Source organism: Argiope bruennichi, chromosome 6 (assembly GCF_947563725.1).
Source record: "Argiope bruennichi chromosome 6, qqArgBrue1.1, whole genome shotgun sequence".
NCBI lineage: Eukaryota > Metazoa > Arthropoda > Arachnida > Araneae > Araneidae > Argiope > Argiope bruennichi.
The window spans coordinates 101,612,098-101,638,729 of NC_079156.1; the positions used below are offsets into that span (position 1 = coordinate 101,612,098).

Genomic DNA, 26,632 nt, shown 5'->3' on the forward strand with positions numbered 1-26,632 from the left:
CAATATAATTCTCGAAGTAGTTTCCCTTCAGAATGAGCATTAACAGAAATAATAATCGTGATAAATTTTTCCCCCTCATTAACAGAAAACGAGAAAAATTCTACAAATCCGATGTAAAGGCTTAATTCCAAATTTCGTAAGTCTAGCTCAAAGCATTTTTGAGTTATCGTGTTTGCTTACAGGCATGTATAATTATAAAAATGTGTTTTTTGAACTTAGGATGGTCTGAAAAGTGGAGATTCAACAAAATATCGATACCTTTTTTCTTTTTCGTTCTTTTTTTTGTGTGTGCTTACAATACTCTGTATATCTCTTATATAAGAAGATAAAAAAAGCAGGCACATTTAATTTTTAAAAAAAAATACCTGAAATAATATTATTCTAAACGTCGTATCGGGTTGTAATGTAATAACGACTGATATCGGGTTGTATGAGTAGTACTACTAAGTGCGATATTTTCATTGAATTACAAGCATTCACACTATATTGAAAAAGTTCATTCGAGGATCTATTGTATATATATATGACAATACACGTATAAAATTGAATATTCTATATGAAACAGCCAAAATAAATTAAATACGATGCATTTTTTGTAATGTCTTGAAAAGCTTTACATGAATGTCAAAATATGGGGGAAAAGATAATATTTAACAACATGCTGTTTTTAAAAAGAAAATGCAATTATACAAAAATAAATTCGATACAAAAACATGCTATAATGATAAAAAAAAATCTGAGAAAAACGCTCCAACAGGGATATTCTTCTGCTATTCATCAAATTTTCCGCCATTTTTGCTTGTGATTTCAAAGAAATAAAAAAAAAATTAAGTTAACAACCCTCTTATTCTCAAAAGCAGGCATTGTTACAACTAAGTTGATGTTAATGAAACAAAGCGAACATTAATAACATTGTTCATTTTTTTAATTATATCTTCTTTGGTAGCAAAAAGAATATCATAAATATGACAATTAACGATTCTCTTCATTTTTAGTCTTGAACAAGGTTTTTGTCTAATATACATATATAAGTCTAAAGGTCAAATCAAGGGTTCAGGGAGAAATACAATACAAAGATTTCTTATTAATTTATATTTCGTTTCTCCACAGAAAAGAAAACTGTTTGTCATTCAGATTATGATTCTTTTGTATATGATTTTTACACACAATGCAAAAGTCAGTGTTATGATAGGATATATTAAAGCGAGCAAGTACGGATACAGCTCCGAAGAAAAACATGAAAAAAGGTAAGGTAAATAAAATTTCCGATCTATTGTTTAGTAAACAGAAGAATTATGAGGAAACTGTAGTTTATTCTTTGTATAACAAAAAAATTAATCTCTGAAAATAATCATTATTATACTATTTCATTCAAAGAAATTACAGTTTGTGTTCTGTATAAAAAAAATTGAGCTCTGAAAGTAACGATTTGTGTACTATTTCATTCTATGAAATCACAATTTGTTGTATGTATATAAAAAAAAATCACTGGAGGTAATGATTTGTATACCATTTTCTAAGAAGCTGAAGCTTGATTCTTGTAAATAAAAACTAAATACTGAAGGCAAAACCTAGTTCAATTACTACAAATTATTCAAATTCTTCTATTATGGTTATTGACCATAGTGGTTTGGTGGTAAAATCTCGACTTCGATGTGGGAGGGCTTCTTGTTCGAGCCCCAATTCCACGTGAAACTCCCAGGTACAATGATAGAGTGCACTCTAAATCTAAATATTCTGTCCTAAAACAAAGTGAGGAAGAAGGAAATATTTCTGACGTAATTAAATTCCTTTAATTTTATACATTTTATCTACGTTCCAAATTCTACAAATGGAAACGAATGAAACTCAAATCTAATTTTCTTCTGTACTAAATTTTTACAGCAACTTAAACAAAATGATATTTAAGCACTTTTTTTTGTAGAAGTTAAAGAATAATTTATGTATCGTATATTTATAGAATGAAGTTAATATATGGACATGTATAAAAACTGAAGGAAGCCAAACATCATTTTGGATAGTATAAATAAAGCTTTAATTGTGAAGAAACAAGTCGCTCAGATATTAAAAGATTAGATGCTTCCCCGCTAGAAGATAATATATCAAAATGGATCATATGATAATGTACAGAAATTAAGCAAATTTTAAATTTTAGATTTTTTATTACTTTGTATGAAAATGTTTTTATTTTATAGGTAATCATAATTTTATATCTTTCATGTTAATAGAGTGCTGTTCTGAATTTATCGCTAATACTTATGGAGTAGAGATGATAAAAAACATGCGTATTAAATTTAATAAAGGATTATTTACTATTTCTTTTCCAACTGCGTTAATTTTTTCATAATTTTAAATAGAACGATATCCTAACCTGCTTAGAGAATAGAAAACTTTTTGTTACATTTATAAAATAAAAGTAAATAAAAATACGTGTTTTGATTTTTTTTTAAAAAGCCTAAGAATGTCAATATATTATAAGGCTTCATATTATGAATTAAAAATGAACAGCAATTGATAATAAACAGCATAAACAGTAAGATAAATCAATAGGTTGCTTTCACAACCTATATATATATATATATATAATGAATTACAGTTAAAGAGTGAAATTCAGAAAAATTGTGTAAAGTTCTTATCACTGTTACATACATAATGAAAACGACTGAAAATATGCTTTCATTTACCAATAGTAAAGTTTATATATTATTAGATCTTTCTTAACTACACTGAAATATTTTAAGAGTTTGAACTCAATGGCATATGATATTACTTGGAGAGAAAAAATCTTTTTTATGTGCTTAGAATGAAGATGATTCAAAATATGTTTTTTAAATTCAATAAGAGCTGCCAAAAGCATATCTATTAAAGTAAACAGGAAACCGAAAAACAATAAAAATAAGTTTCAAATCAGTTTATACAAATCAAATTAGTTTCAACGCTATACCACCTCCATGAAACCAAAGATCTCTAAAAAGTCCAAAAGCAATAGCAAATCCCTTAAAATCACAAAAATCATAAAATTTAAACATTTAAGAATATGATTGTGGGAGGGTTGATCTGCCTTGCACCAAGGACATTCAGCAAAGATCCTCCGTCCGTGTTGGAAGGGGAGGGATTTGGTGTGTCCACTCAAAAAACGAGAGAGAGAGCTGTTTGATGTTTTCTAGAGATATTCAGACGGTGTCACCAACCGGGACTCTTACCAAAGTACCAAGGGTGAGCAGATGGAACTCTCCAAAGTGCACTCGACTACATTTTTTGATAGAGGAGATTTCAGAATAAGTTAGTGTTGCATCACTATGAAATATGTCGGCTGAGGCAGTCTTAGTTAAATTATCCGTTATGTCATTACCATTTAAACCAATATGTGAGGGGGCACACTGAAAGTGTATAGAGTGTTCAGCGGAGAGCCTGGCAATAATAATGTTTAGATAAACAAAAAAGTGTGAATATCACTATTCAGTCTGTGGTACTATTACAAATTTTTTGAATGTGATCTTAAAAATCATTATGCATCCATCGTACTATCATTAAGCCTGGAACGTAATTTTGTACAAAAGTTATCAGCTATAGAAAACGTTCTTTCGGCATTTACAACAGTTGGTGGTACTGTTAGCAATTTGCGATATACTTTTTCCAAATATTTACCTCTAAATCCCGCATCTTCAAATCAATCGATTACTCTACGGATGGTTTTGGATATAGCTGATTTCTGTATTATATTTTGGTTTGTTGAATTTTTTTATTGCTAATTTTAATTTTTGTTCAAGAGACAATTCCTTTCACATTAGTGCCATCATAATCTCCGATAACTGTATCCGATCCGAATTCTTCTGAATGTGGATAGGTTTGTGAATAAAAAAAAAATTTAAGAAAATTTATTATAAACTTGATCATATTTGAATTGGTTAGTCTCTTTTCTTCTTTTTCATTTTTAAAATCATTATAATAATGTAAATACTGTATTTTTTATTTGCATACATTTCTTCTGTACGATTTTTCTATGTAATATATAATTCTTCAAATAGTGATGTGTGCTGTTCTTTTAGTGACTGCAACATCAAATTTATTGTTGCATTAGCTATTAATAAATTAGAATCTCTCCGACATAATGCCTCAACAGCTAGTTTTAATAAAAAGTTATAACAAGCTGTTCTGGATATTAAGTCGAATTCATTATCTGAAAAATTAATTTGCTGGTTTAAGTCGATTATTGATTCTTGGATTGAATTTCTCAGTTTCAAAAATCGTTCCGTCATTAGGAGTAAACTGTTCCAACGTATTTTAGAATCTCCTCCTAAACATCTCCTTTCATCTTTCCTCTCCTATTTTGTCAAAGTAAACCCATACTAACACATGCACAAAAAGCGTGGGGGGGTTTTAAAATCCATTGTCATATAGTATTTTATCACTTCTCTTGATTGTACGATGCAACTTTGTATTCACTGTCTAATTAATTTCGTTTGTTAGGGAGATATAAAAACAAAAACGTATACTATTTTGCTATGTTGGCGATCCCTGAAGAATTTAAACAATTATAAGACAATTTAAAAAATTTCTAGTGAATACCGAAAAATTGGTATTTAAACTTGTGAATACCGGTATTACAAAATTGTACAAATGGCTCAAAATACCAGTATTTGGTATCCCGGTATACAATCCCTAGTGCCAAATGTTTAGTTTGTAAAGCTTCAACACATACACACTTTCTACTTTATTATTTGAGAGATAAATATTGGTTTCTAGATTTATATATACAAAAAATAATTATATGCGAGTTATTTCATAATAATTCTGAAATTTTCAGTAGATAAAGTAGTTATTATTAAATAAAACAAGATATATTAATTAAAAATAATATTTTTCTACAAAAAATTGCTCGATTTCCTAAATTTTTACAGAAAGTTTTACTTTGTTCATATTTTATTAAATACCGTTTTTCTTTATTTAACTAAAGGGAATCAATAATATTAAAAAATTCTTTTTCAGATACTGATGAAACGATTTTCAAATGTCGCTATTTAGTGGCTTTCTTGGAATTTTTGGTATTTATTGAAATAAATGCGTACAGAGTAGCCACTAGCATAAGCATCGTTGCAATGGTAAACAACACTGCAATAGGTTCCCATAAAATTTTAAACAACAGCACCATTTCATGCCAATCAAATTATACGGATGAAACAGAACAGACATTGCCAAAAGTATGTTCTATTTTTTTTATTCAAAATATTAATCAATTTTCTTTGTTCCTTTATTCAAAAACTAGATTTTTTTATGGATGTCAGATGTGCTTCCATTTTATATTAATTAATCTTCTCATTTATGAATTAGAATTATTTTTTATTTAATATTTGTGTTCTTTGTAACAAATAAAGAGCGAATGGCAACAAACATGAACATCACAATGCTATGAAAATGTAAATTGATCATTTTATGAACTCTAATTTGTGAGCGGGACGTATAGTAAGTTGACTCAAGCACACGGTAAAAGAAAAACTAAAAAAATAAATTAATTAATTAAAAAAATCGTGCATATCGACTGAATTTTTCTCCAGCGAAGTTATAAAGATGAATGATATTTAGAGCTCAGAGTAAGAAGGCAGAGAAGAAGTATTGTCATTAAGGTGTACGTACACACTAGAAGATTTTTTAAAAATTATGACTTTAAAAATCCAGTTTTTTCACAGTAGGTCATTAATATATGTTTAAACTCATTTAAGTGAGAAAAAACTATATTACACTAATTATTAATTAATTAAATAATATTTTATGAGCTAATTAGCATATTTTTTGAAACATGATATCTTAAATTCTGATTTGTACAGGCACACAATTCTAGTTGGAAATTAAGCCTGATATTAGTCTTCATGTTGTCTACCGCAATAAAGTTATAAAAATACATAGTTTTTTTAAATAATTGTTTCATCAACAATAAATAAAAAAACGAGATTTTTTCTTTAATTTTAATTTTAAATAGCTATTAAAAATTTATTTCTATAAATATAACTTTCATTGAGGCACAAAACATCCACTGTTTCATACAGATTATTTTGATATATAAATAATTGTATTTGGTCAATTTCTTGTTGAGTTACGATTGTTTGAATGAAGCAACATAGTGAAAAAATATCATTCTTCATAAAATGAGTTTAAAAAATACCGAAACTAGAGTTTTTAGTGAAAATACCTCAAGAAAAATAATTATATCTCGAGAAATATTCCGAATATTGAAAACATCTTGGTTTCGTTTGAAAGATAAAGGATCAGAGAATATTTTGACGCAATAAAAAATTATTCGATATTTTGAACGATTTTCGAAATTTGAATTCTGTACGTAGACCTTAAGAGATATTAAATAAATGTGGTGGGAAATTCATTCTAAAGTATCCGGAAAAATATGTATGGATTTCTTTTGTGTGGAACGAGAATCTGGAAGAATATTGAGATTTTTGAAGAGGTTACAGTATATGGGTAGGAAGGTCAAAGATTGACCACAACAACTCAAAATGTCTCGAAATGGATGTCAGTTCGATGAATCGACTACTGTTACGGACGAACAATGTTGAAAATAGCAGGCGGTCATTATAAATCCTTTCAATGCTGTTTCGTTTAGTGATGGCTAGCAAGGTAACCAGCTGTATACGAAAAGAATTATCCAGAAAAATTTCTAAAAGTGTTGTTTTCTTCCGTGAAATTTAACTGGCTTATAAAGTTAAGATATTCTCAACTCATTCGCTTATATTTTTAATCGTCTAAGTTATGAATTTGTAGTATTTGATGATTTCAAGAAATAAGAATGTTATTGAAAGTTAGAAGAATGATTAGCATGAAGCATGAAAACATGAGAAAGAAATAATCAAGAAAAGGCTCTGAAGAAAATTTTCAAAAAGGATTAACGTTATGAAGAAATGATGACTTCAAATGCAAGGCAATCAAGACAATATGTTACGGATAAATTTATTATAACAACGTTCTTGACAGTGAAAATGCTCTTCCTTTCCTAGTTAATTGAATTAAGAAATTCTTAAAGCATCGGAATAAGATTTGAATTCCCAAATTATAAATATACAGAATTTTGTGATTTGAAGAAATTTCAGAGAAAGCAACAATTGTAATTTGATGTGGGATCAAGCTAATAAGATAAATAGAACTTTATTATAGCAATGTTCTCCACAGTGAAAATGTTATCCTTTATCTAGTTAATCTAATTAAGATAATCTCAATGCACCCGCAAAAAACTTGATACCCCAACTTATAAATTTCCTTTTTTTATGGTGTGAAGTGATCTTACAAAAGACAACAACTGAAATTTTGGATAAGAAAGAAATGGTTTTAAAAGACACTTCAAAAAGAAATAACCCTATGAAGAGATGTTGATCTCAAATAACGAGCAATCAGATCAAGATAATGATGCTAAAAACCCTTTATAACGTTGTTTTCCACTGTTAAAATGCCTGTTTATGCTTGCACTGCATATTTTAAGGTACTCACTTCTATTTTAAATCGTCCAAGTTATAATAAAAGAAATCAGAAGAAAGTATAGAATGTGCAATGATTGCAACTGGACGTTGATGGAAAAGAAGTATTTGAAATATGGGTAAATCTTCAAAATTCTTATGGATTGTGATATTGACATATAAAGTTGGGCCTGTTGAACATGAAATCTAAGCTTTTTTTTCAAATTCAGTCAATTAGGAACATAAAATAATAAATATTAAGTAATTTTGTAACCTGGTACACAACTTGATAATAAATTAGTAGTAATAATGCTCGTTATTATAATAATCAAAGGAATCGCGGTCCTATTTTCATATACTTTACTGTTTGTTTACATTTAACTCGACATATGGACTAAGAAAGTTTCTTTTTGGTATGAAAACTGTGTAAGAAATTCAGTGTATTTTCTTGCACATGATCAAATTTTCTATAAAATATTAAAAACTGTAAAATGCACCAATATTCCGGTACAAGTCTATATAATATTCAATAAAATCAATGAATTACTAGACAAGCGATTTAAAAGTAATAAAATCGTATGATACAAATATATTAGTTCTCCACAACAATGAACTACAGATATTGATGACTTTATATCAAGAATATTCCATTTGTAAAGTAAAATCATTTCTTTTTTTTTAATTTTATCAAAATTGTAAGCAGAAATATTTTTCTTCCGAATTTCAATTTATTGGAAATTCTACACAGAGAGAAAATATCAATGTGAAATATTGAATTCAAGATTTCAGTTTCAGACTTACTGAAGTGTCTTACAAAATATCCCCTTAATATTAAAGAATATACCATTATTGGCTGTCTTCCTTTTAGACAATAGAATCGTTTTTATATATTCTTTTTTACTAATGTATCAGAACTTTGAAATATAAATATCTCAAAATCCTCCGTAATCTTTCAAATACATAAACTACTTTTAGTACTGATTTGTTGGAGTAATGAGAAATTTTAAATAACCCTAGAAGCACATATATATTATACAGTATTATATGATATAAATAATATATCCAATATTATATACTATTGTTAAATATTAAACTATATAACATAATATTGCACAATATTGTATAATGCTGTGCAACAGGATGTGCTACCTGGGAATAAACCCATATTCGCTTACACTATTAATGAGTTTTTTTTTAAATATTTTATGCTATATTCTCTTATTCTCTTTCACTAATGTATATTCTATCTCTATATTCTGTAATGTATCTCTATATTCTCTTTTACTAATGTATCAGAACTTTGAAATATAAATATCTCAAAATCCTCCGTAATCTTTCAAATACATAAACTACTTTTAGTACTGATTTGTTGGAGTAATGAGAAATTTTAATTAACCCTAGAAGCTCATATATATTATACAGTATTATATGATATTAGTAATATATCCAATATTATATACTATTGTTAAATATTAAACTATATAACATAATATTGCACAATATTGTATAATGCTGTGCAACAGGATGTGCTACCTGGGAATAAACCCATATTCGCTTACACTATTAATGAGTTTTTTTTTTAAATATTTTATGCTATATTCTCTTATTCTCTTTTACTAATGTATATTCTATCTCTATATTCTGTAATGTATCTCTATATTCTCTTTTACTAATGTATCAGAACTTTGAAATATAAATATCTCAAAATCCTCCGTAATCTTTCAAATACATAAACTACTTTTAGTACTGATTTGTTGGAGTAATGAGAAATTTTAATTAACCCTAGAAGCTCATATATATTATACAGTATTATATGATATTAGTAATATATCCAATATTATATACTATTGTTAAATATTAAACTATATAACATAATATTGCACAATATTGTATAATGCTGTGCAACAGGATGTGCTACCTGGGAATAAACCCATATTCGCTTACACTATTAATGAGGTTTTTTTTATATTTTATGCTATATTTCCTTATTCTCTTTTACTAATGTATATTCTATCTCTATATTCTCTAATGTATCTCTATATTCTCTTTTACTAATGTAACAGAACTTTCAAATATAAATATCCGAAAATCCTCCGTATTCTTTCAAATACATAGACTACTTTTAGTACTGATTTGTTGGAGTAATAAGAAATTTTAAAGAACCCTAGAAGCACATATATATTATACAGTATTATATGATATTAATAATATATACAATATTATATACTATTGTTAAATATTAAACTATATAACATAATATTGCAAATATTGTATAATGCTGTGCAACAGGATGTGCTACCTGGGTATAAACCCATATTCACTTACACTGTTAATGAGGTTTTTTTAAATATTTTGTGCAAAGAATGATGGAGAATTCGATTGGAGTCCTGCAATACAAGGCTATATTTTGAGTTCTGGTTTCTTGAGTTACGTTATTACACTAATACCTGGTGGCGTACTCGCTGAAACTTACGGAGCAAAGATAATTATCATGACTGGACTTTTCCTTTCCTCAGCAAGTCATTTACTATCTCCTCTGGCTGCGTGGTCAAGTAGTTACATGATGATAGCTGTGCAGTTACTGAGAGCTCTTGGCCAGGTAAGGCATGACTATCTTATATATTTTATAGAAAATACATGAAACATATAAATACAGGGTGATGATATGAACAGATAGTTGACTCAAAACGGAAGAGAGTAAGTAAAATCAGTGTGTGATTTATGGAGAAGTTGATGTGCGAAAGCATAACAGATCTCGAGATTAAATTGATTTTCCAACCCTTGTTGTTCATGAGCAAAATTACATTTTCATAGGAAAATGTTTTCCTTGTGTATAACTAGCAAATTTTGACTTTGAAACCTTCTGCCGACAAAGCTTCAGGACTTTAAACTCAGCTAGATTGGAGCAGAAAATATAACACAGGGTAAATATGTGCTTATACTTAAGTATCAACATTTCGGATGGATTTGAGAAAGATAGTATTATTGGTCCAAATATACTTCTAACAAAGTTCCTATCGGATGTAAAAATCTACTAGATATACTTGGAAAAGATCTTACCACAGTATGTCTTGTGAGACATTGGCCATAACATAGTGTCCTGCAAAGTCTGTTGTCTTGTTTCTGTGACTAATTTACTCTCTTAGGGTTTCCTGAAGAGATTGTATGTTTACCAGCTCTCCTCCTATTGTCATTAGTGGATTTCGGATATAATGTTAACCTTCATTCATCATATTTAAAAAATAACATAGATGCATATCTGTTTTGTTATTTTGTTACGATGGTAGTCTTAAGATTGGTACCAGGATCAATGCTATCATTACCCTCTAAACTTTTTCCGTAATCATTAAGTCACTACGTACTTTGAATTCATGATCAAATGCCAATATTTTTCTTATAGCTGGAATTACAAATTATGAGACAGTTATTCTGGATTACTCTAAATATTGATGAAAGCATATATGTACGCTATCGACATAAATATGATGACAAAAAAATAAAGGTGAAGTCGGAATTTCACTTATAAACTACCTTTATTAAATACTTTACTCGTAGTGTTACAGGAGACACTATTATTATCTATTACTAGCGGACCCGTCAAACGTTGTTCTGCCATATAAATTATTTCTAGTGAATATTTTGATTGTTAATTAAAAAATAGCGAATGTATTGTAAGTGTGTGGGGATGGGATTTATGACAGAGAGAGGAATGGAGCGCTGTAGACGATGATCGCCGATGAAAACAAAAAAACACCAACCATTCATTTCTCAATACTATGTATTTCATTAACATAACGAACATATACATTATTTGATATCTTAAAAGTTAAACATAAAGTGAAAAATGTAATATATTTTTTATCCTAAAGTATAAAAATGAAATAAAGAAAATCAATATTCATTTTGAAGAACAATTGAGTGTACGATATTTTTTGTCAGTCCGTCTTTAGCCAACAACAAATAAGCGCGATTGTTTGTCCACGCGAGAACATGCCACGTATAATTGACCGTGTGAAAAACATGTTGTGCCCAAATCTAAGCCGCAAACAGACATCTTTTGGCCTTGCGACTTATTGATTGTCCTTGAGAATGCCAATCTAATAGGAAATGAACACGTTTGAATTCAATTGGCACATCTGTGAGAATCACTGGAATTCGGGGCAGCAAAACATTTTCAGCTCGGAATTTTCCATTCAAAATGGTGGCTTCGATAACGTTTTTCATCAATTTTCCAATCGCGTGCCATTGCACAGCCGTTGTGGGTTCAAATTCCGAAGTAAAATAACCGGAGATCCAACTTTCAGTCATAGAAGGTGTGGTGACATGCCTGGCAAATCCAGTGGGTTCAAAAACTCTTTTGGATAATTTACAGCTTCTTTAGCATCGCACATTTATGATACCAAGTCACCTGGCAACGACTGCTGTATCTTGAAGTTTAAATCGTCGACGTCCACATTATTTTGCTGCCAAAATGGCTCTTTCCGCCAGCCACACATGATTCATGTATTGTGTGCGTACATTGGGAAATATGCGGTCAATGAGAGCATTTTGCGAATCAACGACAGTGCAGAAACTAGTGGGTAATTTTATGCATCCAATATTTTCATACGCAGCAACTTTGCCATCACCGATATCTAACAATTGGTCTGAAAATGTATCAGCAGATGGATCTTGTAGCATTGTAGCCTGTCGGTAAGATCTCGGCTTCGGAACCAGAGGGGTTTCAGGTTCGTGACCCAATTCCGCTAAAGAATCGTTGTGTAGGCGGATCTGTTAAATCCGTCGGGGCCAAACGTCCTCTAACTGGTGTGGTGTGGAAGTTTGGAGAGGGGAGTACCAGCTCAGGAATCTTCCTCGTCAGCTGACTACGGTTCAAAATTACGACGTCTATCCCAACAATAACCCTTGTGTTGCTTTAAAAAAGGGACTTTAATATGACAAAACTAAACTTATTAGTGTAGATTTTATTTCCAAAGTGCCGCAAAAGCATTTCTAGATGCTTTTGAAGCATAGTGGACATCATGAGAGAATGAAGTTCTAATTTAGATAACCGCCACTTTTCGGAGATATATGAACTAAAAAGAAAGCGAAACCATTTACAAATCCATGCCTGAAATATCAATGTAATTTTAAAGACTACTCTTGCTCAATGGAAGGTTATTTTTACAATATATTACATATGTATATATTTATATGCTCCAAATGAGGGTTTTATATTTATAGGGTTTATTGCCTGCCTCACAGTCCGTGCTTTCCATAAATTGGTTTCCAAAAAAGGAAAGAGGATTCCTGACTTCTTTAATTTTAACAGGTTATTCGTTTGGTGCTTTAATAAGCGGATTGTTGTCTGGTGTCTTGTGTTCCTCATCACTCTTTGGTGGATGGCCTTCTGTTTATTATATTTACGGTGAGAAATGCAGCAAGAATTTCCTTAAAAACTTCATTTAATATGCGCTTCGGAAGCTAATGACTTTCATCATTAGCTTCCGAACTTTCCACTTTTGATGTTTATATAGCAAAATCATTTTCAGATGCTAATATTTGTTTAATTCCAGTATTTCCCGATTGTTATACTTTTAACTATCTATTTATAGGAGTTCTAGGTCTAGTTTTATGCCTTTGTGTTTACTTTTTCGTGTTTGAGTCACCTGAGTGCCATCCTAGAATAAGTGATGCAGAATTAGCCTTTATTTTAAATGACCGAGAATCAGATTTATCTCTAAAAGTGAGTCGTTTTTATTTATTTCTCAAATACAAAAAAATAACGAATTTGTATTTATATATATATATATTTGCTATATATATTACAAACATTTCTATTAGAGACCGCCCACACCATGGAAAAGTATTCTCACATCAGGACCAGTTTATGCAACAATTATTGGTCTGATTGGTGTATTTTGGGCAACGTCTCATTATCTCTCAATTCAGCCTATCTTTCTCGGAACTATTCTTCATTTTTCTATTGAAGATGTAAGTACCTTTATCAGCTCAAAGTTTGTAATCTATGCTAATTGCTTTGATACTTATCAATGCCAATTCATAAGTATCAAAAGCAAAATTTGAAATACATCATGTATACAGAACATTCAAACTAAAATAGCTTTATTTTTAAGTTATTAAGAATGCTTTTAAAATATATTGGTGGCTTGCAAATTCTGAGATCATCTGACAAACTTTAAAATAAAAGTAGGCTCACCACCCTTACATATATAGTTCTTCACCATTTGGGACTTCAGATATTATAATGATGAATTCACCGCTTGGTTTGGGTTCCCACTTCCCATGTGAGTACACTAAGACTGTGGAACTGTATTATTTTTACTTCCTGATGAAGCGGAGCTTCTACGAGTGTATATTCTTCCGATAATGGTCATTAGGAGTCGATTTTAAATACCAATATAATTCAATCGTACTGACGGTCAGTCACATTTCATGAGTGCTTAGGCAGAGCGGGGAGAAGGGTAATTCTGACATGATCCCTAATAAGATATTTACTTTCTACCAATAAGTATTTGGACACTCATGAAAAATAAGGATACCTGCTATCCTGATCTATGTCACGCCTTCTGTATTTGCATATTTTGTAGGAAACAGTATTGGCATTAGTCATATGTCATGGAATTCAGACTTGTCTGACTTCGAGAAAGGGGTAATTGTCGGATATCATAGAAATGACGGATCCTTAAGGGGCCTATCTATCGAGTTAAACATGTAAAATCGACAGTGGTTTTTATGTTTAACAAGTGGGAGGTGATTGGTGTTTGTTGTAATGTACTTCTTCCTGAAAGAGTCAAGAAACCAAGAGATAGAAACTGACAAGTGCTGTACAAACAATTCGGTAACACCGCATCAAACCGATGACCCACATTCTCTAGCAGTTCCAACAAGCATCCTATACTGTTATTTCAATAATTATCATCCAAAAGGAAGCACCTTTGACTGGTTTCCATGATCCTGCTGCCACCCATAAGCCTTTGATTACAAAATTCAACCACGCTGTTCTGTTGAGGTGGTGCAAAGCACGTCGAAATTGCACCATATATGAGTGGAGGCATATTCCCTGGAGTGATGAATCAAGGTTCAATCTCTACCAGTCGGATGGCAGAGTCTGGATTTGCCATATGTTTGGAGAGGGCCTCTTGCCATAATGCATCATGCTTACAGTAAAGTTTGGCGGAGGTCACTGTGAATTGGTATGAAGATATTGGGGTGGAACTGTAGCAATCGTCCAAAATCAATGAAAGATCTTTCATGTCTTCTCCAATCCGAGTGGGAAAAAATACCACTGTCCACCATCCAAACACTTGTGGAAAGCATGCTCCAGAGGTTTAAGGCTGTAATTTCTTCAGTGAGAGGCTCTACCAACTATTGAATGTGACTAAATTGTGTTTATCTCCTTTATCACGAATGTCCAATTACGTTGGTAGATAGTGTATAAATGCCTAATATCGATGGGTGGCATGAGTTCAAGGACGAGAAATTGAGGCATAAAGCAGATTCTCGCAGGATTCAAGTCTTAGTGATCATAACAATTTTGAGAACCAGTTACCCCCCCCCCCCCACTCCTCAACCACCTTCCAATGAAGGTAAAGATCTCACGAAAAATCTCAATTTCTTGGAGTTGAATCATAAGGCTGTTTAGGTACTCAAGTATTCTATTATTACTTCATCAATTATCAATATCCTGCTAGTGAATTCATCTGCTGTCAATACATTAAGCAGATTCCCTGTAGTCGAAATTGCTGAGAGCCCTTATATTTTCTTAACGTTATCTTCGGGGAGATTATAAAATTTAAATGTAATGAATTTGAATTTAAGCTTTTTTTCCTTTTATATTTCCAATAATACAATAAAATGAACAGTGAAGTATATTCGCATTTTTTGGGTTCATTTGTTCATCGTGACAAAAACCAAGTTATAAATGATAATTTATGTATTCTTTTTTTTTAGAATGGATATTTTACATCAGTTCCATTGATTTTTCAAATGGTACTCAGTTTTTTAGGAAGTTGGATAAGTAAATGGTTGAACACGCACAATTACGTTGGAATCAACAAAGTTCGCAAAGGAAACAATCTTTTGTGTAATTCTTTTTCTTTTTTTATTCATTTTTCAATATATAAGAATATTATGTTACAGTGATAAATATCAGCTCCTTTTTTTAATTAATTTGTATATGCATAATTAGATTATTAAGTAACTAAAATAAATGTTATCATGATGAATTTTAATTTCTGTTTTCATTCTGTTGATACAGTTAGTTACGGCTCTTCAACTGATAAATAAGCTGTTTAAAATGTGCTTAAGTATGTAACTATGTTAAAAAGTCATTTTTGTAACGAAATTATGCTGTTTAAAAAAATATTTGAACATGTTTCTTTATAAAACCGATAGAATTTTTTTTCTAAATCTTTTTTTGGAAATTTACACTAATTTTTATATTTGCATTTTTAATGCTATTTTGTCTCTTTAGATGTCATTTCTTCAAATTCTAAACTTCGATAGAATTTTCTCATGAAAAACCTCATAAATTAAAATCTACTGCATATTTTTTGTTCAAATTTGGTATAATAATTCTTAAATAAGTTTTGTAGATCCGGAACGGGAGAATAAGTAATTTTTTCATTCAGAAATATTTTATTGTGATTTTCCTGCTTCAAAATATGAAAAAATAGAAAATGTCGTGGTATTTATCATTTGAACCCCAATATTGAACGAATGGATAGAAATATAGTTGATTTCTTTGTTCAGAAACTAGATTAAATAGTTCCTAAGCTATCTACAAAATTTTAAGCTAATCATTAAAAAGAAGAAAAAAAAAACTAGAAGATTTTTGCTTTATACCTCTTTTTAGAAAAAGGTGATTTTTTTACACACCTTTTTTTCAATTAAAAAAATAATCTGCGATTTAACTGGTATATTTTAGTTTTTTTAGATGTTTTATAATCTTTTTTTATACAAATATTCAAATATATAACTATTTCGAACGTTTTTGGAAAAATTCATCCTGGACGTAGTCACACACCTTAAACCATCACCATTTTTTTACATTTTTTTTTACAAAAATACCGATTTAATGATTTTGTGTCTCTTTCAAAAAATATATCAGATCTTCTTTCAATCTGATTTATTTATTAAATAAAGTTGTAATTCTTATTTAAGATGTTTAAATCTCATTACTGCAGAACAGTTTAAGGTTACTTTCAGAGTATATTTAAACTTGAATAATTTATTCAATTATGTTACTTACCCAAGCAAATATTTATATTATAAAATAAATTTACATCAAATATGTAAAATAATGAAACAGAAAAAACGTATCTACTTATCACTGTCATAATCACGATAAAAGTTTGAAATAGTTTTTGCATATTATATAAATACTTATGAAAGAATGAGCTTTTAGTGCTTTTTTCTGTTTAAATAATTTGTTTATGAAATTATCTGTTGTACCTAGTAGTTTTGCTCGAATTTTGCATTACTGAAAGAAATATGTTTAAATAATTCATTAATGAAATGTATACATTTCTCTAAAATCTGTTTAATTCTCTGAAAACTCAGCAATAAATGACAAGCTCTTTATCGCACGCAACTATTCGGAATGCCACTAGAGATTTAAAAAGATGCGATTATTAAGTATAGTATTTGATCTAAATTCTGTTTAAATAATGCAGTTATAAAATATATTTTCCTTTTATTTAAGTCTGCTTAGGTTATTCAATATGTATATTGGGAGTATATTATGCAGGATGTCAAAGATCACTGAGTACCGTCCTCTCAATAGCTGCCATGAGCTTCATGGGACTATCGTATAATGGATCCCTGATTGCTCCGTTTGATTTGTCACCCAATTTTGCAGGTATTTTGAGTGATTATTTAATGAAAATGTTTCATGTCATTTTTTGTAATACTTCAGATTTATTTCTTACTATTAATATTTTGGAAAAGTACCAATTTATGAAATATTTTCCTCTAACCAAAATATAAGAACTTAAGCTGTGTTTCGTAAAATACGAAATCATCTTCTAAATTTTTGTGCTGGTACTCAGAGAATGATGCATAAATTTTACATAGGAAATTGTACCTGGAAATGGACCAACAAACGCCCAAAACCTTATAAAACTTCCTGAACAACGCAAGGAAGCATCAATTCTGCCGAAGATGTTAAAGGAGAACGATGATGTGGGACAGTAGAATGAAATTCGAAATATTAATGAGCAAATGTGCGGCATGTATAGAGAAATACCCCCAGATAATGGCGTAATGACCGGAACAAAGGAAAATATAAATGCCCCAGACGATAATAAAGTTGGAAATATTAATGAATGAATTACTGCACGGCATGTATAGCAAAAGATTTCCAGGCAGTGGAGTAGCGATCTGAAGAATGGAAGGCATAAATGCCTTAGACGCCAGTTTTAAGGATCCACATGCGGACAAACATTAGTCTGTTTATGCCATTTTTTAAAGTGAAATATACTGAGAGCCCAAAACAGTAAAGAAATAAGGAACGCTCATTTACACTTGCTAAACCAATGACGACGACGAAAAAGGTGAAAATAATTAAAGTGTGTCCATGTTAATTATAAACGGGGTACAATTTAAAAATTAACTGCTATTCGTGCTATGCCACTGCTGCCATGCACACACCTAGATCTCCAGATCATATCTAAAGATTTATTTCAATTTGGATGAATGTGAAGTATGTGTCTAAGTGCTCCTGCTTAGCGGTTCAGATAAATCTGATTTTCATGTAAGTTTTTGTTAACAAAATATAACCAATATTTACTGAATATGGCGAGGTAAATTTAAGACAAAAGAAAGAACTTTAAAAGTAAGCTCGTTTAATAAGTACATTATCCTGATTATCTATCAACCCGCCACTGTCTAGCTCTTTGTCTACCGCTCGACGAGTAGCATCCAAGTAGACAATCCTTCCTTATCAGAACAAAATGCTTGATTGCATTGCAATTGGAAATGCTGTTGTACTGTCTAATCATGGATCAGTCGTGCTGCCCTGTATCTTTTAGAAAACTTATTAATAGTGCGAATTAAATATTGAATGCATTGACTTGGCTTCTACATTTGTGGAAGTGAGCAGTGGGTAGAATAGAATCTGAGACCGTGTGGTTCGCAGCCGAGTAACAAGACCACAAGACAAAAGTAATTGCTCGTGCCCCATAGCTGTTATATGGCTTATAAGCTTCACCACAGTACTCTCCCTCCAGTGAGACGAACGATATGGGTGTTGAGTGGTGATGTATTAACTGTTGAGTTTAATGCGCCTGTACCCACTTGAGTAGCGCCAAGCGTCATGGCAAGCGTGTATGGGTGAGTGGTTGCTGTTGCATAAAGTGTATCTGATGACTTTGGTTACTGCGTCAAGTGTGTCTGACGACTTTTTATTGCTGCGGGTAGATGGCGCCACAACAGCTGTTTGAAGATTGAACGTTGAATGAAGTTTCGTCCGAGATCACCAATGTCCAAATGAACATTGGGTAGAATAGAACCTGGAACCTTGTAGTTCGCAGCCGAGTAACAAGACCATAAGACAAAAGGAATTAATCGTGTCCCGTAGCTGTTATCTGGCTTATAAGCTTCACCACACATTTATGAAGATTTCTGATGCGTAAAGCACTGGTTTTATAGCAAAAAAGATAATAACCTTTCATGACGCTCCTACTAAGTTTGGAAGTAGTTAAGAATTTACTCTTCGAATTCAAGAAGCGTATGATGGGATAATGAACAAATGTACATTTTTAATTTAACATTATTAACATAAAATATTGACTGATATTTTCAGAATACTGATCGATATTCTTAATATCCGACAATATCGCCATGATATCGTAACAATGATGCTGGGCATTTTATGCTAATACAGAGCAGTCCTTTTTTTATTAAAAAAAAGGCCTAAGATTTATGTGTTTAATTAAACATAATGTATCGCGTTGTTTAGTTTATTTTTTGTGCATGTAACTTACTTACTATAAAATTCTACGACTATTTTTCCGGACACAGCACACAGAACTCGGCTCCTTTAGCACAAGAAATTATATGACATATTTATGACATTTTTCGAAGTTCTGAATCGATGTCTTGATAATATCTTGAAGATACTGTGACAATGTTGTTGATTATTTTCTATCTGTGGTGTCAAAAGATTTTTTTTCCTTTTGTCTTACTCTGATGAGCAGTACTTAAAATTATCTTGCATCAGCCTTAATTGTACTAGACCGCAACACAAAGTTGTATGATATTTTAAATGCCATACAATAACGTGGCACTATCAAGCAGTGAATGAATCGGTTTCAACGAGAATGAAGCAGGGGGCTCGATTCAGATTGTAATCCAACAATTGGATTAAGAAATAATTTATGATCTTTTTTCAAATTCCTTTTAAATTTTCAGATTTATATTTTCATAATTTCTCGGATTTTTGATTTTTGTGTGAGGAAATTGATTCTCTATTGGTTGATAGAATTATAATTTACCCTTAAGTTAAAAATTCCCATTTCTTAAACAAACGGCAGTTTTTTTTTGGAGGTATTACTTCTTCTTTATATCCAGAAATCAAACATTTCCTATTAAAATAAAATGCGTATTAACTTTTTAACGATATCTCTATATCGGAATATCGAAAAACATCACGGATTGTACACTATTTTTACTATCTCAGTTAAATTTTTTTTTAAAAAAATGTATTGAATTATCTTAGTCTTTTTCATTTGAAATCTCATTTTAGCCTTCTCATTCCAAATGTATTTCTTCTTAAGATCAGGTATCTTAAGGTGCTCGAACGCTCGAATTTCTCTTTCAGAGATAAGAAAAATTCACTCCCCCTCTCCCCCCAAAAAATCGCAATAACATCCCTTAAGGAATAAATATATGAAAGAGGAACTCATTTGGCTGATGACTACTTAATAAGTGAATGCTCAGATATCCTTTGATAGTTCTCAGTAACCGTTTCTATCTCCGAAACTTATCTACTCAAACATCTCTGATGAACAGAACAATCACATTTTATGAAAGTATAAGATAAGTTCACAGTGGTATATTGGCATCTCGAACGTTCACCGTACTTTCGCTGAACGGGCGTTTGGGGCCTTTCAGCATTGATAGATATAATGATCTGAAAATACACTAAAAGAAAACTTATCATAAACACTCTCTCTTATAGAATGTAATTTCTCTTTCGAATTGCAAAAAGAATTTTATAAAAGTTTTTAAATTAAAAACTCGCTCACGATTTTCTCAAAACACACTTACTTGTTTTTCTGAAATTATTATGTAGGGTTATTAAAATAGAAAGAGCAGAGTCAAGTTGTTTAGTTCGAGGACGATATTTGATAAAGAGACAGATATGATACATCATTGTAGGGAGGAAAATCTCAAGTACAGGGTGTTTATAAAGTCCCGGACCCATTTTGATGTTTAATAACTCGTAAAATAATAAAGATATAAACAAACTTATGGCATTTATTGATGGAATAACTCATATATTTTCCTTTTCAGGTTTGAATATTTTTAATTTTGTAAATATCGTCTGCACGTGTGGTTATATTCAGATAATTTCATTTTCCAGTCTAAATATCTGTACTTTTCTAAATATTGTCTGCTTATTAATTGCATTTTTCTCTCTTTTGTTTTTGGCAACTATTGCAATGTTATATTTACTTTTGATGTGTTTGTTCTATGTAGTACTTTTGTATGTGATGTTTTATTCGAGTGGATATTAAGGGGAATGCGTACACCACAAGAGAAAGCACAGATTTTATGGTGGTTCATAGAAATGAAATCGATAGTGAGCACAGAGAAATTTCAGAAGAATTTACCAAAAAGATCCTCCATCCAAAAGAATTTACCAAAAGATCCTCCATCCTTGCGGTGGAAAAAGAATTTTCTAGAAATTGGAAGTATCGAAGATAAGAAACGTTCCAGACGTCCTTGCACAAGTGATTTTGATGTTGAGCGTGTCAGAGAGACATTTTTACACAATCCTAGAATATCTGTGAGATCAGCGGCAACAGAACTGGATATGCCAATTTCGACGATGTACAAGGTTATTAAGAAAAAATTAAGACTGCATGCATACAAAGTTCAAATTGTTCAAGTTTTGGAACCGAACGATAGGCCTAGGAGGATGGCCTTTGCAACAGATATGCTAAGGAGAATAGAAGATGCTGCTGATTTTCTGAAGAGCATAATGTTCTCCGATGAAGCATCCTTTCATGTTTCTGGCATTGTTAATCCCCATAATGTGCGCAAATGGCTCTGTGGATGCCGACATGCTTGTCGCTACCTGGCGTGAAATTGACTATCGACTTGATATTCTCCATGCGACGAAGGGGGCACACGTGGAAGTTCATTGACAAGGGTCATGAAACTTTTTGAGTCTATTTAACCATTTATGTTATGAATTTTAATCTATCTTTATTATTTTATGCGTTATTAAACATCAAAATGGGTCCGGGACTTTATAAACACCCTGTATTATTTCATGCATTTAACAGCAGTTCTATTTATCATGCATGTGACAAACTGAAACTCAATTTTTTTTGTCAGACGTGAAGTTTATCATTTATGTACTGAAATGAAGTACTGATTTGCTCTTCTCGATCACAAAAAGTAGCAAACAACGATTATAAAAGCATGTCAAATGCGATGGTAGCTATTTACTTCATCTTTTGTGTGGATTTTTTATGATTACGATCAAGAGAGCATTTCGGATATGTTCAACATTTTCACTACGCTAACCAGAATGGTCAATGTGTTTCCTTTCGCACATGCATCATCATTTATAAATTCTTTTTTCCATCAACAAGTTCTTACGTCAACTATTAGTAGCAACACTGCTATTTATTGATTCGATAGCGAGATTCATTCTGAAATGCAACAATAGATTTATTCTTTAATACTGCAACACATGATACAAATTTTACTGAAGTGTCACCATTTTCACATAAATGAAAAATAGCGTCACTTTACCGGGTGTATCTGTGAATAAATAAATAGGACAAAGTGCATCGCATGTGTCTCCACCTATTGTCATTCACAAGAAATAAATATTTTAAATCTGCTTCTTCTTTTCGAATAATTCTGAAGTGTAAACAATGCTTAGATTGGATAGATTTTGTTATAGGATCAATAAGAGAATTAGTTATAATAATTAAAATAAACATACTGTGTTTAGAATAAATAATAAGTTATAACGATGGAATAACTTTATTCAGTTAAACTTTTTCGTGATCATATATGCTCAAAAATAAATGATGATGTAATAAATGATGAAAAAGTAATGATGATTCCATATCAATACTCTTTCATTTATTGCGATAAATAAACAAAATGTATATAAAAAAATAATTTCTTTTCTTCATATGTTGTTTTTATTCTCTTTTTTAAATTAAAAAATCGTACATAAAAATAAGCCAAATTTATTCTCCAGAGCTTAATAATGATATCTAATTTCATTCATAGAGATATCTATTTCTATTCATAATGATATCCATCATTTATCTTATAATGAATACATAATTACATCGTTTAGATGATTGTAACTATACATTAGATTAATTTATATGAAATTTGAAAAATGTTTTCTTTTATAATGAAAACGGAAATTTTATTGTTGTACAATAACCATACGTCTTTTTTGCATTTAGGCACCATCTTGGGGTTGTCATACACCATCGCAAATTTAATTGGTTGCTTATTTCCTGTTTTGGTTGGCATCATGACAAATGAAAAGGTAATAAATATTTAGTTACTCATTCAAAAGAATTATTGTATTCTTCTTAGCACTTTGAACTGATTTAATTTTTGTTTAATAGACCAAAGATTATTACATTTTTACATACATTATATTTTTCTCCAGCACAGTAAAAGCATAATCGAAAAAAAAATAAATATGGAAACTCAACATTAGTGAACCCCGGCGCCTAAGGTTAGCGCGTTTTCCCGGGCGCCCGGGGTTCGAGTCCTGGTTCGGGTATGGTTGTTCTTTGACCTGCGTTCTATCTGTAAGATGTGTGAAAGAGTCCTCCTGTAAAAAGGGGTAATGCAAGCGGTAGTAGTGTCATCTTCATGTGAGCTAGAAGTCGGACTTCTGCCCTCGGGTGCTCAGGGCCTTTACTCTTAGAAGCTACTGCGTATCTCTTTCCCCGATCTCTCGTCTTGGCTTGAATTGATGCTTAATCCAAGGGGGATACGCAGCCGCAGCAGCAACAACAACATTAGTGAATAAAACATAAAAATAGAAGTCTTTTAATGGAAATATTTCAAAATTTCTTTAAACACAAGTATGTTTTTTATAAATGAAATGAATAATGATAATGTATTAAGTATTTAGTTATTCACTCAAAAATCTCTTTTACTTTTCTTAGCACTTTGAACTGATTTAGATCCTTGCAGCAGAACAAATAGAGTCACATTTTTGCATACATTCCATCGTTCGGTCGCCGAAAAAGAGTATATTCGAAAAAAAATATAGACGTTGAACATTTGTAAACAATACATAAAAAGAAAAGACTTTTAGTGGAAATATTTCATAAATTCCTTTAAAATTTATAAGTATGATTCTTTAAAATATTTTCCTTTCCTAAATAAACAATCACTAAAAGAAAATAGGAGAAGATAAAAAATAATTTCTGACAAATTAATTATACCCTTCTCCCTGACATACAGACAGAAAACCAAAGTTTACAGACCTGTATTTGCGCCATTAAAATTTTAAATTCTTTAAACAATTTAGATTTTTTTTAATAAAATTTCATTAATATCACATTTTCCTAATTCAATTAAGAAATACAAGGTAGAATTAAGAAATACAGAATATACAAGTAAATTCAATACAAGAAAGTATTTGTCTCGAATTTACTGACAGCTGAAGATAATAAAAAAAATATTATATAATCGATTTTATAATCGAACATGTAGTCAGAAATGGACGTGAACGGAATTGAGATTTGGCATACAATTTCGCCTAAGCATGACATTAACTTTTTAATACTTAAGCTCATAGCAATTCATATGGCATAAGACATTTACATCAATAAGACATTTACATCAATCAAGATTTTACATCAATCATATAGAGTAAAACTGAAATGTAGGGTAGCGTTTCAATCGAGTCAGTAGAATAGTAACAAATTTATTTCGTTTGTTCCATAAAAGGAGCTCCGTTTACTCATAACAATGTAAGCTCAGCAGAATTTCCTTCGAAAATAACTATTTAAGCAAGTAAAACATCTAGAATGACTTTATGATTGAACCCTCTCTCTTATAAATATGCTATTTCGACGCATATATTCTTTTCCCTAATGTACTTAATTGATGCTCTTTGAGAAATTACATAAAATATATTGCTGATTTGAGAAACATGCGATCAGCAACATATATGTGTAACTCTTCTAATCGATCATTTATTTACTATCAATTGAAATTGATAGTAAAGAAATGATCATTTAGAGTATTATATAATTACCATATAAATTACCAGAATTAAATGGTTTCAAAAAGCAAATAAAAGTTAAGATTTACTTTGTATATAATACAAATTCCAAATGGTAAATAATTTTGTGAAATAGTAATAAATTCTTAATAAAATAAAAATGTATACATTTTTGCTCAACTGTAGTTTTGTCGTTTTTTAAATAAATATAATAAAATTCATGCATTTTCAATATTCATTATCGAATAATATCTGAAAGACCAAGCTTCGCTCGACAGTTTTTGTTTTGTTTTTTGCAAAATTGTGTTTTTTTCGGAGGAAATATTTAGATGCGAATCACATACTGATTACATATGAATATTTTTCAATCTTATTTCATCTCACATCCATCAGCGCCATCTCACAAAATTTTGAGGAACTAGTTGATGTTGAGGTATATGATGTTGTTCGCATGAGAACAGGATCTAATAGTTAGTTATAAATTTCTTTTGCGTATGAAATCGCTTTCTTTCAAGATAGGCACCAATAGTGATAAATTTAAATTGAAAAACCTTATCTAAATATAAAATTTGATTAAAAAATACATTTATTTCAAAATAAAAAAAGAGAAACTTAAAACTGAACTAGTAGGAAAGAAAGAATTTCTAATTTAATTCTATTGTACAAATTTAGTGTATGAATGATCTATTCTTTATATTCACAGCAAACGTTAGAAGAATGGAATAAAATCTTTTTTATCTGCATTGGAATCATCATGAGTTCCGGGATAATATTTTGTGTTTTTGGCTCTGCAGAAGTACAGCCTTGGAACTTCCCAACTACAGAATGTACAGATAAAACTCATACAAATGATGATGATTATATGGAACAAGTTGAAGGCGTGGAACTTCCAATTGCTGTCGTCATTCCTTTGTAACAAGGGAAAAATTCACATAATTTTTTTATTGTAAAAAGCATTAAAGTGATTGCAATGCTTAATAAATGAATAAATATGTCTATAATGACAATTTTTTTATAATTTTTTGTTTAATTAATAATATTTATTATTGTATTTATGTAGGTTGATATTGTATAATCTAGGTCATATGCAAGATGGACACAATTAAAAAGAAATTAGTTATACCTTTGTGCAGAAAAAATTATTTATGGAATCATAACCAAATTTAGAACATATTCTTTATTCTTACGCATATTCAATTTTCGAAATCGAATGTTCACGTACCTCCACTAAAGGTAAAGCGAATAGTTGTACCGTAACAAACATAGAAATTATTACTAATATAAGAATAAGTGTGCATTAATGTGAAAATGAAATTAATAAAAATAATAGCATCAGTAAACTTGAAATATTGGAATAATAAGAAAAAGGTAAAGAAAATTAATATTGAGCAATGCACAATAGCGGCTCATCAGCACAAAATCGAGTACCGTCATAAAAAAATATTTAACAAGACAGTACAACTAAAATACAGTTTTTTTTATATAAAAAAAGATAGCTTTAGCTCTAAATAACTCAAGTAATTAAATTGTAATTATCTGAACTATATTTGAGGAAATTATAGTTGTACCGTTTTAAATTAGAGAGAAAAAAAAATTTTAATGAAAAAGAATATGCATTAAAAGTATATGAGCTCATTGAAACAACTCACTAGCTTTAATACACATTTAATGCACACATTAATGCATAGCTAAATCTGAGTCAAATAATAGTTAACATGAA

At 30.5% G+C, this 26,632-nt stretch overlaps 1 protein-coding gene across 1 annotated transcript; it reads left to right on the forward strand.

Moving 5' to 3' along the window:
• Positions 1-1,178: 1,178 nt before the first annotated feature.
• On the forward strand, positions 1,179-25,828 carry LOC129971875 (putative inorganic phosphate cotransporter). The gene is made up of 10 exons (XM_056085853.1): positions 1,179-1,247; positions 4,990-5,201; positions 9,820-10,056; positions 12,681-12,864; positions 13,052-13,182; positions 13,281-13,430; positions 15,411-15,543; positions 17,164-17,319; positions 23,126-23,211; positions 25,616-25,828. The coding sequence occupies exons 1-10, from the start codon at positions 1,238-1,240 to the stop codon at positions 25,826-25,828; spliced, it is 1,512 nt and encodes a 503-aa protein (XP_055941828.1). The 5' UTR covers positions 1,179-1,237.
• The last annotated feature ends 804 nt before the right edge of the window (positions 25,829-26,632 follow it).